Source organism: Nicotiana attenuata, chromosome 6 (assembly GCF_001879085.1).
Source record: "Nicotiana attenuata strain UT chromosome 6, NIATTr2, whole genome shotgun sequence".
NCBI lineage: Eukaryota > Viridiplantae > Streptophyta > Magnoliopsida > Solanales > Solanaceae > Nicotiana > Nicotiana attenuata.
In genome coordinates this window covers 15,590,048-15,608,633 of record NC_031994.1, presented here as the reverse complement: position 1 = coordinate 15,608,633, position 18,586 = coordinate 15,590,048, and the positions used below count along the sequence as shown (strand labels likewise).

Genomic DNA, 18,586 nt, shown 5'->3' with positions numbered 1-18,586 from the left:
TCTAATTTTTAAAAGTAATTATAATATGGTATCCTAAAAAAGATTTATTACACTATCAACTCAAATCGGGAAATTTTACGTTTATCACACTTATTCCGAGGGGGAAGTTAGCAATTCATTCGATCTCTATTGATCTCCGGATTGACTTTAAAGGATTATCTTATAGATCTGGCGTGTATATATCTTAAACCCAAAGATAAAAGATCACCTATTTTATGTAAAGGCACCCAAAAGAAATATTCTTAATAGGAAAGTGATGTAGTTATCTTGGAGCTTTTTTGCCACTGGAAAGCTTTAGAAGGCTACACAGCTTAGTGAACCAAAAAGAATATAGGAGTCAGAGCTAAGAAAAGATGCTTATTATAGGAGTATTTATTTAATAAGAGAAAGCAATAGATTATATATGATCTGCAGTTAAATTGTCTTAAGATTAATGCAATTTGTTTGCAAAAATATATGAATCCAAATAAAGATAATATCGTGATAATGTAATTTGTGTTCTTACAGATATGAAGTATGCTCTATTGGTCAAAATAACATCAAAAGGAAGAAATTAATAAAAACTGAAAAGAAAAGGAGTTTCAATGCATGGTGATGGTATGGGGAGTTTTGTCTTTAATATATTACCTGTATACTTGAATCAAGAAGTGCGGGTCAATTTGAACTAAATAATATATGTTATAACCTAACTCGGACAATTTTTTTATTATATATATAATCTGTATAATCTATATATACCATTACGAAAAGTAAAGGTAAATATAACTAGCTATTTGTGTAAAGATCGCCTACATATAGTTGATTCTATTTACCCTACTTTTCGTAACCGGTATATAAATAGATTATATACCGAATATATACATATTATGTATGAATTATACATATTTTATATATTCAACCGGTTGTTTTTAGTTTAAACAGTTGCAGGGAATATATATATATATATATATATATGCACAACCAAATCCACTCAAACTTAGGCGGGTTGGATGTGTTATATTCTAATAGGCTGAATTTGACATCCCTGATCGTCGAAAAAAATATCGCAAATGATAACATAACATTGATTAGATCCATAGATACCAGTACTATAATTCTTTTGTTTTGTGTTACCTAGCAAAAATAATGGGGGAATATCTATCTCTTTCAATTGCAGGTTGCATGCACTTGCAGTCCCGTCATCTTTTTGTAGCAAAGATAAAATAGAAATTTTGGATACTTTAGTGCCAAATATAGTAACTACACTACACTACACTGCTTATAGTAATTTTCTCAACTCAAAAACTTAATTAGTATGATTTGACTTACCATCCAATTAGGTTTTGGTGAGTCGTATAGGATCCCTTCACTCTTAAGAGAGGTCTCGGGTTCGAATTCTTGGAATGAAAAAAAGTTTCGGTAGAGAGCGCTTCCCCCCTTAGTAGGTCTACGCACTATGAATTCGGATTAGCTTGGCCCTAATGCAGTTGCCGTACACTAGGCGGGAACAAAAGAAGTATGAATTTGACTAATTACACTATTAGTGTATTTTAACTTGTTGCAGTTGGTAATAATTGTCTTGTTTCTCAGGCTACTAATCTCTTTTCTTGGACTTTAGTGTAATTATCTTTAAGGTGACCTAACATTGTAAAATTTACTAGATAGAAGTTAAACACAATTAGTATTAGCAGCTGAACAACTACTTACATTTTCTGAGCCGAGGTTCTATTGGAAATTGCCTGTATCTTCGCAAGGTAAAGATAAGGTCTACGTACACATTCTATCCTCCTCAGACCCCACTATAAGTGAAATTATACTGGGTATATTGTTGTTGTTAGCAGAACAGCTACTTACAGAGCGGCAGGACCACAAATGGGGAGTCATCTGATTCCAGAATTGCTATTATAAGAAGAGTGCTTGGATAGAAAAACTAGAGCAAAGAGATGATGAGGTTGGTGAGCTAGGATATTTCTATGGAGCAGCACTCCGTATAACGAGGTGCATTAAGGCTAGTATGCAGTTTGTATTGCTCAAACGTCTCTTATTTTTCTTTAACAATTTCTGGTTTTAGTTGATTTTGTTTATATAATATAATTATCCGCATTGCAACTAAAGGTGAGTACTCAAATTTTAATGGGTTCAGAATGTCTCTAGATACTTATTAATATTTTTTTTGTACATGTATATAGGATCAATCAAGTCATAAGCAATGGTTTCAGTTGAACTCGTAGAATCAGTATATATCCGCCTCTGATTGCAACTACGCACAATCGGGAGAATATGGAGGGAAGTAGCAAGGAGCAAAAGGGTGAAGAAACATCTGAAAAAGCCGTCGTCCCAAGCCATGATCTGAACAGAAAACCAAGGTTTAGGTGGACAATGGAGGTCCATGATCACTTTGTTGAAGCAGTGAATGAATTAGGAGGTCCATTTGGTCTGTCTTACTTTATATATTACGCGATGAATATGATATATTTGGTATGTATATTACAATAGGAATAAACATACATGTTTTAAAATTTTTGAATGAGCAGAAGCAACTCCGAAGAATATAATGAAACTCATGGATAATGAAGATATCACTTCAGGCCATATCAAAAGCCATCTCCAGGTACTTTGAGACTCGAACTCAGGGTTTCTGCCTGCGCTCTGATACCATATTATTGAAGTGTGTGATCATCTCATCTAAAAGTTTAAGCTGTTAGCGAGAGCACATTTTTATTTACTTAATAATGTCTTCAACGGCAAGTTTATTCAAGTTTCAAGTACTCTTGCATTTTTTGTTATGATGAAGTAATTTAACACTTAACTAATATTTGAGTTCATGCTGTTTTCAGAAGTACAGACGGCGTAAAGACATCATCAACACCCCTAAAACTAGTAAAGGCAAGTTTTTCATAACTTATAGTATAACTATATATGGACATTACTGAATTCTTTAGGTACATATATATAAAAAGGTACAATTAATTTTTAGAGGTTCTGTCCTCCTTGTTTCTCTTGGAATTTTGAGCAGTTAAGAGAAGTGAAAAGAATGAAGCTGCGGTAGATATGCTGCATGATAAAGGGTAAGTGGACAGCATGAGTTTATTAAATCTCTGTTTATTGTCTTGAATTAATTAATGGCAATTCTAAAATGTTATTTAACAAACTATGGAGAGAAATGCAGATCCGCGAAGCACTAAACGCGGAGATTGATATGCAAGAAATATATATGTCACCTACGGTCTGTACAATCTGTTGCACTAACAACATAAAGATATATATATTTACAACATCAGTGTCATTTTTTATTCTTAATTACCTTTTTGACACAATTGGGGCCTATAATAACAGGTGACAAAAGAGGCAGAACAAAAGGAGAATGTAGAAGCTGAAGAAATTGCAAGACAGGAAATGCAAGCTGATGCAGCAGCAAGGATTGAGCTTCAAATGAAAGAAGGAAAAGAACATTTGGACTTGAATTTTCCAGCAGCAGCTCCAGATCAAGATTCTAGAAACAGAGAACCAAAATCAAGTGGATCTAAGAATGCCTAAAGTTTAAAAATTGTAGGTTACCTCGCAAATTACAAAAGTAAAAACTTTTTGTAAAATAAATTAATTTCAAGAAAAGTGAAAGAAATGATTTAATGTAATATATCTAACGATAATAATCCTCTCTGCAATATTCACGAAGTAGTGAAACACACTACAAAAATCGTTGTTTACGGTAAATCTTGCAGACGTTTCTGTGCTTAGTAATAAAAACTAGTAGAATGTATTATTCAGATATTTGAAGAAGCATATATGGGATGTACATTTTCTTAAAATATTGTGCTCTAAGGGGCCGGAGAAAAATAATACATGTATTAGCTTTGTATTACTTAATTCCTTGTTTGGTTGTGTTTTTTTAATGTATGTATAAGTAATACATGTATTAGTTATACACCCTATTTGGTATTATCCTATGTATAATTACTAATACATAGCAAACTATGGTTTTAGTAATACTAAGGTTTTTAATACATGGATAAGCATGTATACACCCCAATGCAATGCATATTATTTTTAATACACCAAACCAAACAGTGGATAAGAAATAATATCAGCATAACTAATCCTAGCATAATTAATCTCAGCATTACTAATCCCAACATTACTAGTACTATCCTTATACATCCTATCAAACGACTCCTAGGTGGCATAGTTTAGTTTCGCGCATTTTATTTTGGGCGACAATAATTTCCAATACTCTATTTATTATACCTTACAAATTATTAAAATGATTATCTAATAGCCAAAACACTTGCAAATTTAAATTTGTTTAATTGTTTTAATTATAAAAAATAATTTAACTTGGAACGATACAAAGAAGATCACGTACAAATTGAGAATGTTTACCCTTAAAATGGATAACAATTGAATTTATACGCGATTTTAAAGATATGTGGAATGATTCAACACAAATGACCAAGAATGTTGGATAGATGAGTTAAAGACACAATGAACAATCAAACCAGTCGTCACGTAATAGCCTAGCTTGAACTTGGACTGGGCAATGATTTCTGCCCTCGGTCGGGTCTTGGGTTCGAAGCCAATCAAGAACAAAGAATAAAAGTAAAGTAAAGACTTTGCAATAGCTAGAAAGCAGAGAAATAACTTTGTATTTCCTTGGTATGCATGTTACAATGTGTCTCATTGACATAAAAGATTTCCCTTTATATAGTAGGAGAGTTTTACCCCTAGTACAAGTCTATAAAAGGTACAAATCTTCCTTTCTCGTTAATCACGGATCCGTTATCGATATCGAGCGAGATCTGCGCCTTGATATCCGATCGGAAGCGGATATCACGGCCCTCCGTTAGCCGTATGCAACCGGTTATGCACTTCCCTAAGTTTCTGAACCCCTCTCGGGTCCGGGGTGCGTCGTTTTATCGGGTCCGATGGCAAGCATATTGTTCAAGCCTTAGTACAAGAAGTTCTTAACTTCGATTCCGATCTCGTATAATCATATCCTTGCTTCGTTTGACCCTCCGGGAAATCAGGGTATATATGTGTTACCCCCGGTTTCACCCGTATACAGATAGTCCCCTCGTTTCCTAGAGAGTAGGTTTGCCGAAACGATGGGAAAGGATAGATGAACCTTGGTTCCTTCCTTCGCATGTTACAACCGAGATGACAGATAAGCTGAAACGTCCCATCAGTCGCGTTGTTCTAACTTCGGACACGTGTCGTTCATCGGCCGGTCTCCTTCGAATGAGAAACATTGCTTATTTCCCCCTATTAAAAGTTTGCCCCCCCTTCACTTCTTTCACTTTCTGATCATAGCTCTTATCTTCGAACTCTACGAAGGCTTTCAGCTTTCTCAAATTTTCATGCTTCGCTTCTTGAACCTTCACATCTTCATCTTCAACCTCCAAACTTTCATATATTTTCTTGGATTTTTAACCCAGAAATTCATATCTTCTCTTCTAACCTTCAAATCTTTATACGACTTCTTCAAACCTTCATACATTTCCACATTCACAATGGCCAAAACCTCAAAATCAGTACCACAGTAAGCGGCCCCTTCATCTTCTCACCCGGCCGCAGATATCGAGGTAAATGCTCCCGAGGTGCTCCCCGAGCCTCGTATGAAAAGCTTCATACCTGGGGGTTGTTCCATCGGGGATGACTTCAAGGTCGAGAAGACCTCCATCAAACAAGACCGAGGCGGAGGAGCATAAAGATATATATGCTCTGTTACTGAAGATACCCTTCCTATAGTCCGAGAGGACTGTAGACGGGAAGGCAAGGACGTGGTTGTCCCCGGACCTGAATACGATATTACTACCCATGTGGAGTGGTATTTAAGCGTTTACACTTATCTCTTTATGTTGGGCCCGGTTGACCTGGTAATCCTGGCCTTTTGCAGGAGGTACGAAGTGTACCTCGGGCAAATCCACCCGTCCCTCTGGAGGATCATGATCATGTTACATTATTTTGTGAATAACACCGAATCTCCTTGGTTCACCCTTGACCACTTACTCTGTCAGTACCGTCCCTGAATTTTCCGAGGGACAATAATCAAGCTCGTTCGCCGAGCCAGTGAGGCCCCTTTTTCGAGCATCAACGAGGATCGAGTCCGAGGCTGGCAGGGGCATTTTGTTCGGGTGAAAAATGAAGACTTGATCCCTCCCGAGTTCCTGCCATTCCCCGTGAAGTGGAACGCATCTCGTAAGTCTAGTATTTGCTTAAGTGTCAATTTTCCTTCATTTTTTCTCTCATCGCCATTATTTATGGTCATGTAGTTGTTGCTCGGGTTCCTAATGCTGTCCTTCAGCTCAAGGAGTGGATCGAAGGGATCTGCCAGCAGATGTCATACTACGAGCGCACGTGGCGCAAACTTTCGAAGGGAAAATAGGAGGCCTGTTCTCATGGTAAGGCTTTACCCTGAATAGTTATTACTATGCCCCAAGCATACATGGTGTTGACCTTCTCTTTTCCCTCGTAGGTTTGCCTAAGACCACCGAACTTAGGCCGCTGGATGGTGGCGAGGACACGTCCTTACCCATCGAACCCTCAATTTTGGGACAACCCCAGGCTGCTGCGGAGGAGGAAAAGAGGAAAAGGAAGTCCTCAGGTTCCTAGGATCCCGAGGTGAAGATAAAAAAGAGGGCGGCCACCCGGGCTCGCAAGCCCAAGAAGAATACTGAGTCCCCGGTACCCGACTCTGATATGCTTTACCGGCTCAGGGATGAGCCTGAAGAAGACGACATATTTGTCGCTCATGGATCGACCCCTGCCGGGGAGCAGGTGGCGACCGAGAAATGGGGCCACCAGATGGATCCCCTTCTGACCCGAGAGGACGAAGTGGAGATGGGGTCTGTGACCTCCAGAGAAACCGTTCCTATTCCAAAGGAGGCAATTGGTGTGATAGACATCATCGAGACACCCTTCTATACCGAGTCAATGCTCGAAAAGCCCAAGCGGACAAAGAAAAATCAAGTGAAGGAGCTCAGGTGCAGAGGATCATCTCCACTCCTTTGATGGCATGGATATGTCTACACCGGAAGATTTCTCTAGGCTGGGCCACCTGGAGATACCAAAGAAGGACGTGCCTTCGGGAGCTGACGGGCCGAGTACGAGCCCAAGATTGGTGAAGCAATTCCCTGCGTCGAGTGTGGACCCCGAGCACTAGAGGACGGTTGTTCTCACAATCCCACATGATGCCAGGGTCCTGTCCACTCCGGTAGGCATAGCCGACTACCTCCGATGCCTGGTGACCGAGCAGGACCAGACAAAGATGAATGAGGTGGGCACGTCAAGTCTATTCAACAAGGCACAACAGACGTTGAACCAGGTAAGGCTCTAACACTTTCAAACTCCCCTTACGAATCATTTAATTTTTCCTTTGATGTCTCTTACTTAATTACATTGATTTATAGGCTTCACTGCTTTACCACGAGAGTTTCCTACGGTACCGTTTGGAAACTAGCCAGCTCGAGTTCGAGATCAAGGAGCAGGTCCGAAAAACAGACATGTACATGCTTCTGAATGAGCAACAGGACGAGGCCCTTAAGGACCTCCTGATTCTGCAGGCCGAGCTGGAAAAAAACTCGGAAGGAAGCCTTGACCCTGAAATAGGAACACGCTGACCTGGTTGAAAAGGTAAAGATCTTTGAAGATAAGAACAAACAGTTAGTCGCGATGACTAACAACACAACTTCACAGGTTTAACAGAAGATGGATCTGATCGACTAGCTGCGGGTCGAGATGGACGAGGTCAAGGCCCAGGTCGAAGTGTGGAAGCGCAGGATGGAACGACTGGCCCCGTAGAAGGAAGTTGCGAAGGCGGAGCTGGCTTCGATTGAGAACCAACTCCGGGTGGCAAAAGACAATTCAATGCTCAAGTCAAAGGGGGGAGTCTAGCTGAATGACAGTCTTCGAGCACAACTGAGCTCGGGTGTCGCAGAGCGGGATGCCCTCGGTAGAGAATATGAGGATCTAAAGTCCAAGTTGGACATAACCTCCACTGATGCCGAAGAAATGGTGGCCCAGTGCAAGGCCGATGTGGAGGCAACCGCGATCTGCCTAAAGACAAAGGCTGAATACATGAAGCGGTTATCCCGAAGGGAGACCCTCGAAGAGATCCATGCCTGAGGCTTCGAATTATCGGCCGAGACCGAGGAAGCAAAGAAGCTCGAAGCCAAGGCAAAGAAGCTTTACGAGCCTGAGGGCGTCAAAGGATCTGAGAGCTTCGACAGTTCTGGCGACAAGTCGGGCCCCGACGAAGACCAGGCGTAGATACCTCAGTACCTTTTTTGCTTTTGCTTATGCATATTTTTCTTTCTGTTTGTTTTGAGGCCGTTTCTATTGGGCCTTTGTAAATATATTTCGAAATATATGTGAAATTTTCCCTTTTTGGCAATATTGTGTCTTTACTGTTCCAGCATATTTTGATAATTTCTATCTATGTAGTGTTTTTGATGCCTTAGCATAGAATCAAATATAGTTATAGGGCATTCATTTTTCGGGGCTCCTAATAGAGCCCGACTTCGATACAACTTTGTTTGCTCGAAGTTTTGAGACCTCGGTGTGACTGGAAGCTTTCAAGAGGCTTAAGTGATTTTAGATGATACTTTTACCGAGGGTAACCTTTTTGCAGGTTTCGAGTTTTTATAAAGGCCTTACTTTCTGATTACAAGCTTCGGGCGTCTTCGAGCCGTTTTTAGGGTGGTCCTAGTCTTTTGTATTTGGACACCGCCTAATAGGTTTGGTGCCTCCATGATTCGCAAGCCCGAGTTGTCCGAACTTTCTTCTGGTGGCAGTCCCCAAGTATGGGTAGCTCACGGGCTCGATAGTCCCCGAGTAGGGGCAGCCCGTAGGCTTTTAGTATCCGAAATTGAAGAATCAAGAAAATGCTTAATAGCAAGGCAGAACTTTCTTTTATTTCAGTGTGTAAAGTACATGATCGAAAGCGCGTAAAAGCTTATATCATGGTTAAAGTGGATTATGTTGGCACGGTTCATACGACCGTTTGGCCCTTACAATGAATCTTAAGCACCGAGCCTTAGCTTCTAACATACAAGGTTTTCTTTTTTCCTTGCTAAAAACCTTAATCTGAGGGTAATGACGAGCTTGAGAGGGCTCGGATACAATTGATGCGAAGTGAACGCCCTTTGACTCTGGTTTGAGACCGGCCTTCGAATCTAAGTTACCATATTTTATTGTTGCCTCATTAAAAACATGCCGAAAAACCCATTTTAGGACAAAAACGGTTCAAGAGAAAAAGAGTATACCGCGAGCTTTCAGACCTAACATCCATATCCATCCTTGGTCATTTACCTACAAATGTTAGTCCGATTCATAACATCATTAAGAGTAATTGAGTTCGCACCTTAGCAGTAGTACCGCTTTAAGTGTGTCACGTTCTAATTGTTCGGTGGTGGCACACCGTTTCCTGCTTCGTGTTTGTACGAGCCTTTGCCGGTAATTCCGACGACTCGACATGGTCCTTCCCAATTCGGTCCCAACTTCCCTTTGTTTGGGTTCCGGGTGTGTAGTGTTACTTTTCTCAACACCAAGTCCTCGATCTTAAAGTGTCGGAGGTAGGCTCTTCGGTTGTAGTATCTTTCTACTCGTTGTTTCAGGGCGGCCAACCGGACTAGGGCGGCCACCCGCCTTTCATCCAATAGTTCTAGGTTCGTGATCATGGCATGCCATTTGACCTTTCTTTTGCATATTGGAACTTGAGGCTCGGTGTTCCAACTTCGATTGGTATTAAGGCTTAGGCCCCGTAGACCAGTGAAAATGGGGTAGCCCCGATACTAGACTTCAAGGTCGTACGGTATGCCCACAGGACTTCGGGCAGGATTTCCTTCCATTTCCCTTTGGCATCGATCAACCTCTTTTTCAGGTTTTGAAGTATGGTCTTATTCGTAGATTCTTCTTGTCTGTTCCCACTAGGGTGGTAAGGTGTTGATAGTATTTTCTTAATCTTGTGATCTTCGAAGAACTTATTTACCCCATTGCCGATGAATTGCTTCCCATTTTCGCAAACAATTTTGGACGGTATGCCGAATCGGCATATTATGTGGTCCTAGATGAAGTCAATGACTTCTTTTTCCCGGACTTTCTCAAACTCTTGAGCTTCGACCCATTTAGAAAAATAATCGGTCATAGATAGTATGAATTGAACCGGGAGCCCACGGCAGGGGACCGACGATGTCTATTCCCCATTTCATAAATGGCCACGGGGACAAGACTGAGTGGAGTCGCCCTCCCGGTTGATCGATCATCGATGTGTGTCTCTGACAATTGTCGCATTTTCGTACGAAGTCCTTCGCACCTTTCTCCATTTCGGTTCTGTAATATCCAACCCTGATTAATTTTCGAACCAAAGATTCCGCCCCCAAATAGTTCCCGCAAGTGCCTTCGTGAACTTCTCTCAAGGCATACTCGATATCTCCCGGCCCCAAGCATCTGGCTAACGGGCCGTCGAATGTTCTTCTGAACAATTTCCCTTCGACCAAGCTAGATATGGCAGCCTTTGTCTGCAGGGCCCTCGATTTTTTGGGATCCAAAGGCAATTTTCCGGTTTTCAAGTAGTCTATGTATTTGTTCTTCCAATCCCAAGTTAAACTCGTCGAATTTACTTGGACGTGGCCTTCTTCTATTACTGACTTCATGAGTTGTACTACCTTTCTCGAACTGAATTTGTCGACATCGACCGACGAACCAAAGTTAGCCAGAGCATCGGACTTGCTATTTAATCTCAAGGCACGTGCTGTAGGGTCCATTCCCCGAATTGATGCAATGTTACCTGTGACTTGTCTAAGTATTTTCGCATTCGTTCCTCCTTCACTTTGAACGTCCCATTAACTTGATTCACCACGAGGACGGAGTCACACTTAGCCTCGATCACCTCGGCCCCAAGGCCTTTAGCCAACCTACAATTATGGCCTCATACTCTACCTCATTGTTAGTCAATTTCACAGTTCTAATAGATTGCCTAACTACATTCCCTAAGGGGGTTTTAACACGATGTCGAGCCCGAACCCCTTTGCGCTCGAGGAACCATCTGTGAAAAGGGTCTAAATTCCCGATGTGGTCCCGAGGTTAGCAATAATTCCCTTTCGACTTCGGGTATAAGGCCGGCACAAAGTCGGCCATGAAGTCTGCCAAAATTTGAGATTTTATGGCAGTTCGGGGTCAATACTAGATATCGTACCCGTTGATTTCGAAGGTCCATTTGGCCAACCTGCCTAAGAGCTCAGGTTTGTGCATGATGTTCCTCAGTGGGTGAGAGGTTACAAACATAAGGGGTGGCACCGAAAGTACGATTTTAACTTTACGGAGGCGCTTAGCAAACCGAGTGCCAACTTTTTCAAGTGAGGATACCTTGTTTCAGCCTCGCCTAGAGTTATACTAATATAGTAAATAGAAAATTGCATACCTTCCTCTTCCTGACCTACGACTCCACTTACCGTCACCTCGAAAATCGCCAAGTAAAGGCACATCGTCCGACTTTGGAGTGTGCAGTAGGGGCGGACTTGATAGGTGCCGTTTGAGTTCTTCCAAAGCTTGTTGGTATTCCGGGGTCCAGGAAAAATTATTCTTCTTCTTCAACAGTGAGAAGAACCGATGGCTTTTGTCTGAGTAATTCGATATGAACCGGCCTAGGGCGGCTATTCGCCCGGTCAGCCTCTGAACAGCCTTGACATTGTCCACTACGGTGATATCTTCTATGACTTTGATTTTGTCTGGATTTATATCGATCCCCTGATCGGATACTATGAACCCGAAGAATTTTCCCGATCCGACCCTGAATGCACACTTCTTTAGGTTCAGCTTCATATTGTATTTCTTCAATATGTCGAAGGTTTCCTGCAAATGTTTCCCCAACGAATGGACGAGCTCAAAGGGGGGAGGGAATGGTCCTCTGCTCGCATGAACTTGACTAACATGTCATCAATATAAACTACTATTGATTTTCCTATCTGTTCTTAGAACATCCGGTTTAATAGGCGTTGATAGGTGGCACCAGTTTTCTTTAATTTGAATGGCATTACATTATAACAATAGGTGCCGAATTTAGTGATAAAAGAAGTCTTTTCTTGGTCGCCCGGGTCAAGCCGAATTTGGTTGTACCCGGAATAGGCATCAAGAAAGCTGAGTATCTCGTTCCCGGCCGTCGTGTCGATCATTCGATCGATTTTAGGAAAAGTAAAAGAATCCTTGGGGCATGCCTTGTTCAGATCTTTATAATCTACACACATTTTTAGCTTATTTCTTTTTTTAGGTACTACCACTACGTTAGCTAACCAGTCCGGGTACTTAACTTCCGAATAGACCCTATTTTAAGGAGATTAGATACCTCGTCCTCGATGATACATGCTTGACCTCGGATTGAGGTCTTCTCTTCTGTTTAACCGGGTGGAACTTCGGATCCAAACTAAGCTTATGAGTGGTTACCTCCGGCGGGATCCATGTCCTGTCAATATGGGACCAAGCGAAACAAGCTATGTAAGCTTTAAGAAAATAAATGAGTTTATTCCTGAGCTCAGGTGTTAACCCCGTGCCAATGTATACATTTTGATCCGGCAGGTGTTCGATCAATATGACTTGGTCCAGCTCTTCAACTGTCAATTTGGTGGTGTCGGTATCATCAGGAGCTACGAATGACCTCGGAATTCCATAATCATCATCCTCATAGACTCCTCGTAGACTCCTCATTCCTCCGGTCCGGGCAGGACGAACATCGGTGGTTGCTATTTAACTTAGGCCTTTCTGGTCGGCTCCGTGTTCCTTAATGTCAAGACGGCAGGCACCGGGAGTACTTCATCGACTCCAAACATCTCCTTTTCAGCCAACTGTTCTCCGTATACCGTCTTCATTCCTCCCGGTGTAGGGAACTTCAATGCAGGATTTAAGGCTGAAGGTACCGCCCTCATGTTGTGAACCCATGGTCTTTCGAATAGAGCGTTATATCTCATGTCCCCTTCCATCGCATTGAACTTTGTTTCCTGGATGGTCCCGGTAGTGTTCACTGGTAAGGTTATCACCCCTTTGGTGGTTTCGCATGCCATATTAAATCCGTTCAGCACCCGGACTACTGGCACTATTTGATCCCGTAACCCAATTGCTCTACGACCCTCGATCTGATGATGTTGGCCGAGCTACCTAGATCAATCAACACATGTTTAACTCGAGATTTATTGATAAGTACGGATATTACGAGTGCATCATTATGAGGTCGTATGATGCCTTCAGCGTCCTGTCGCTGAACAAAATGGTTCCCTCCAAAATATAATCTCGGGTGCGTTTCTCCCTTGTGATAGATACTTTAGTGCGTTTTATCATCGACCCTTGAGGGATATCGACCCCTTCAATGATATATGTTGATGATGTGTTGAGGTTCCTCTTGTTCGTTATGTTTTTTGGCGTCCCTATTTCTAAGGTGGTTGTTGGCTCGATCACTCAGAAATTCTCGTAGGTGCCCGTTATTAAACAACCAGGAAACTTCTTCTCTCAATTGCCGGCAATCCTCGATTGTGTGTCCATGAGTGCCATGATATTTATACATCAAGTTAGGATCTCTCTGGGTAGGGTCAAACTGCAATGGTCGAGGCCACTTGGTATCCTTGATGTGCCCGATGGCTGATACAATACTAGCAGCATCGACGCTGAAGTTATATTCCGACAACTGGCCCCGAGCGGCCTATCGAAACTATTTTTGCTCATCAGACCTCGAATATTGGGCCCTCGATCGCTTATCTTTTTGTTCCTCATAGGGTGACGCCCGGACCCATTTCCCCTTCGATCTCCATTATATGGTTGATACCGGTCTCGGATCGATCATGGTTCATGATCGACGACTCTCTTAGACATGTCTTCGGTTCTAACAGGATAAACGGACCCAGAGGGGGCTCCGAGTTGGTATTCCTCGACTCTGATTTTCGACTTGTACCTATTGTGGATGTCTTCCCAAGTTACCGCCGGGCATTCTACTAAATTTTGTTTTAGCTCCTGCGAAGCCAAGGAACTTCGAGGGTTAAATCCTTGAGTGAATGCCTGAATGGCCCAATCATCCACAACCGAAGGTAGATCCATCTGTTCCAATTGAAATCTTGATATGAACTCCCTGAGCATATCATTGTCCCTTTGCTTAACCTTAAAAAGGCCTGATTTTCTGGTCTCGACCTTGATGGCCCCGGCATGAGCTTTCACAAAAGCATCTACAAGCATAGCATACGAATCAATAGAATTTGGGGGTAAGTTGTGATATCATATCATTGCTCCTTTTGATAGAGTTTCCCCGAACTTCTTTAGCAACACCGACTCAATTTCGTCATCTTCCAAGTTGTTCCCTTTGATGGCACATGTATAGGAGGTCACATGCTCATTTGGATCCGTGGTTAAGTTGTACTTTGGAATATCGGGCATACGAAACCTCGTCGGGATCGGCTTTGGTGCAGCGCTCGAAGGGAAAGGCTTTTGGATAAATTTCTTAGAATTCAGTCCTTTTATATCGGGGGTGCTCCCGAGATTTGATCGACCCTGGAGTTATATGTCTCCACCTTTTGGTCGTTGGCCTCAATTTTCTTCTCACCTGATTCCACCTGCTTCGTCAATGCTTCAAGCATTTTCATTATCTTAGGGTTGGTCCCGGGCTCAGCTTCATCCGACCTCTCGGTGGTTTGCTCGTTTCTTCGGGTATTCTCCCGGGACCGTTCGGGCTCGACCCTACCGGGAGGGTAGCCCTGATTCTGTAGTTGTGCTATCGCCGCTTGTTGAGCCTGCAACATTTTGAAGATTAGTCGTAGGCTTATCCCATCACCTTCGCCACCGGGCGTTTCTCGAACTGTTGTCGAAGGCCTCCACGAATGTTATTTTCGAGTTCAATTGCAGGTGGGCGTCAATAGCAACCTGTGAATTGGTGTCGATTAGATCGGCAGCTGGGACTCCGTTGGGGTCAGCAGGGGGTACCTCATTGCTAGGCACCAGGTTGTTGTTTTCGCCATGATAGCCAGACACAACCTCAACGTTCAAGTGAGCAGACTGAGAATTTGGCGTTTTTAAGCTGACCTGAAATTGAAACCTTAAAGAACAAGCGTAAAATTGAGTGTGTTATAGAAATTTGTATCAAACCACCACTATTATCCGTATCCCCACGGTGGGCACCAAACTGTTTACCCTTAAAATGGATAACAATTGAATTTATACGTGTTTTTAAAGATACGTGGATTGGTTCAACACAAATGACCAAGAATGTTAGATAGATGAGTTAAAGACACAATGAATAATCAAACCAATCGTGCGTAATGGCCTAGCTTGAACTTGGATTGGGCAATGGTTTATGCCATCGGTTCGGTCTTGGGTTCGAAGCCAATCAAGAACAGAGAACAAAAGTAAAGTAAAGACTTTGCAGTAACTAGAAAGTAGAGAAATAACTTTGTATTTCCTTGGTATGCGTGTTAAAATGTGTCTCATTGAGATAAAAGATTCCCCTTTATATAGTACGAGAGTTTCACTTCTAGTACAAGTCTAAAAAGGGTAAAAATCTTCCTTTCTCATTAACTACGGATCCCTTACCGACATCGGACGAGATCTGCACCGTGATATCTGGTCGGACGCGAATATCACGGCCCTCCGTTAGCCGTGTGCAACCGTTCATGCACTTTCCGAAGTATTAGAATCGCTCCCGGGTCTGGGGTGCATCATTTTATCAAGTCCGATGGCGAGCATTTAGTTCGGGCCTTGGTACAAGAAGTTCTTAGCTTCGATTCCAATCCCGTATAATCATATCCTTTCTTCGTTTGACCCTCGGGGAAATGGTGGTATAGGTTACCTCGTTTCACCCGTATACAGAGTCAGCGCCTAACTGAATTCTGAATTGGAGTAATTTGTTAGAACAACTTCATAAAAGGACTAACCTATTAATGAAAGATATTTTAAATGAACTTTAATTAGATTTAATAAGTTATGTCACATATGACATACTTAAGTTATAGGTAAAGAAAATAAAATATTATATCTATCTATACCTATACTATATTAAAAGCACGAAGACCCTTAGCGAAATGTCGTTCGTCTTTTTTACCCTTTTAAAGTAGAGTTCACATTAGACAAAATAGTCAGTTGATTATTTTTCTAATATTTATATCCTTAAAATCAGCTAAAATTTGGTATTGAAATTTTTTCTTATTTGAACTATGTACAAATTCCTAAAATATAAAATTTTAAAATTGAGTAATTTTGATTATGTAAGGCCTTTCCTTACTAGAATCGTATGAACTACAACTATAAATAATCCTTGTTATTCACTTTCGAATTACAAAAAGATTTTCTTCCACCACCGGGAACCTTCGTTCTCCTTTTATAATTTTCATCTTATGCTTTTCTCCAAATACTACTCCTATAAGATTGTCCCTTAATTTGTTTAGTATTTTTATTTTAAATTTTATTATTATTGTATTTATAGTTTAACATTACTGTTGTGCATGATAATATTGTTCATCAAATTTGAGTTATTTGCGATAATATCAAATTTGAAACAATACCCTGCTAGACAATTTAACGTGGGTGTGACATTCCGAACAACAAAACTTAGCCAAAAGTGTATAATTATGAAAAAATTACCCTTCCTATATGAGTTATGTGTCAGCTGTAGGATTTCATCTAATACTGTTCAATGCAATTTTCTCTAATGCTAATTTAGATATTTGTCTCATATTATCATTTAAGATGCAACAATGCCATACAATCAAATCTTAATGCGTATATTTTTTTTTTTAGCCGTTCTTAAAAATAATAGTCAATAAAATATTTTTTTTTAATATACGTGTCTATTATACACATATAAAATAGACATATTTTATATACTTTTTGGCTAGCAAATGCAATTAGTTTCAATCGACCGGCCAATTTTGCATTTTACTATATATCTTATTTAAGATATAATAATGGTTCAACATTAGTGATCTTTTCATTCGGTAAATTATTTTTTCCCTCCAACTTTTTTATTTATCAATCAAACTTCCCTTTTCAACTTCCCCTCCTGTCTCAAAATAATTTTAGATGCCTATTTTAAGCTCAAAATGTTAACAAGTATCAATCTTTATATTTTAATTTTTTATATCATGAAATTTTTTCAAGTGAATTATAATTTAGGTAATCAAGCAACTATAAGTTAATAATGTTAAATAATGAAATAAAAGTGTAAAATAAACTTTTTAGAATAATAATAATTTTCTCGATAAAGTAACTCTATTACCAATCAAAACTATATAAAAGAAAACTTTATTTGCACGATTGAGAATCTATTTCCTAAAGCATTATTTATTTATACTGGAATAAAAAAAATTAAAAAAAATTTAAATTTAATAGATTGACTAGGATGAGTTGAGGACTTTTATTGGAATTCTCTTCCCTTATTGAGTTAGCTAAATAAAATCTACATTTATGATTTTAAAAACTTGTACTTCTTCTTTAACTTTTCTTTTTAACTCAAACATAATTTTTAAGATAATATCTATATAATTTTTAAAAAAAATTATGTATTTAGATAAGGTACACGCGCAAAGCGCGTACCCTAAGACTAGTACTATATTAAAAGCACGAAGGTCCTTAGCGAAATGTCATTCGCCTTTTTTACACTTTAAATTTAGACACTAGACAAAATTGTCATTTAACTATTTTCACTTCAAAATCACCAAAATGTTCTATATTATCTTTTTCCTTATTTAAACTACATAATACCATATTTGTAAAAAGAAAAATACTAGCAAAATCAAAGTAGAAACTAGCGTGTACTTTGAACTCCTAAAAGGTTTAGGAGTGTTGTCTTTGTATAGAATTATTGCCGGTTAATTCTTTAAAATGTTACTATTTTAGTAAAATAAAAGAAAGTTAATTGAAAGAGAATAAGTAGAAAGCAAATAAAGTCTTGTGCAATTAGAACTCCTTATTCTTTTTTCTTTCCCCTTAAATGTAAGATGTTACTCTTGTAGTGTGAATGCTTCAAAGTTTATCACTATCCACTTTACAACAAATAACTTAAAATAATTAAAGGGTACAATACACATGCATTAAAATTTATCACAAAAAAAAGAATAGAATTAATTTTAAATAAAGTACAATTGAATTTTCCTATACATCGTAAATCAAAACCTATAAACCTAATTAAAAAATATATATATAAATAAGCTTACAAAAACATAGGAATATAATTTTTAAAATAATTATAATTATATTATAGTAATAATAAACTATAAGATATTTTAAATTTTTTGTTAAATTTATACATGTTAAAGCACAAATCCAATTAGATAATTGAAGCATAAATAAGATAAAGAAATTTATATAAGGAAATTAATAGTAATAAATTGCACGTATTTCTTTATAAGAAATTTAAGGATGAAATAGTAGAAAATAAGGTATATTATAAATAAGTTGTCATTTTTAATGTTTTTATTTTTTGGCATTTAGTCCTACTAATGACAGCTTCACTATATTTTTTTATATTAAACTATTTATCGTAAATATTAACTCAACAGTAATTATTTTTAGACTTTGTAATTTCAAGTTCATAACTATTGAAGTCTCCTATACATCGTAAATCAAACCTATAAATATATTAGGACGA

The 18,586-nt window shown here is 39.5% G+C and overlaps 1 protein-coding gene across 1 annotated transcript; it reads left to right on the top strand.

Moving 5' to 3' along the window:
- On the top strand, positions 2,260–3,516 carry LOC109227653 (protein PHR1-LIKE 1-like). The gene is made up of 3 exons (XM_019392853.1): positions 2,260–2,413; positions 2,514–2,590; positions 3,316–3,516. Exons 1-3 carry the CDS (start codon positions 2,260–2,262, stop codon positions 3,514–3,516), a joined length of 432 nt encoding a protein of 143 aa, XP_019248398.1.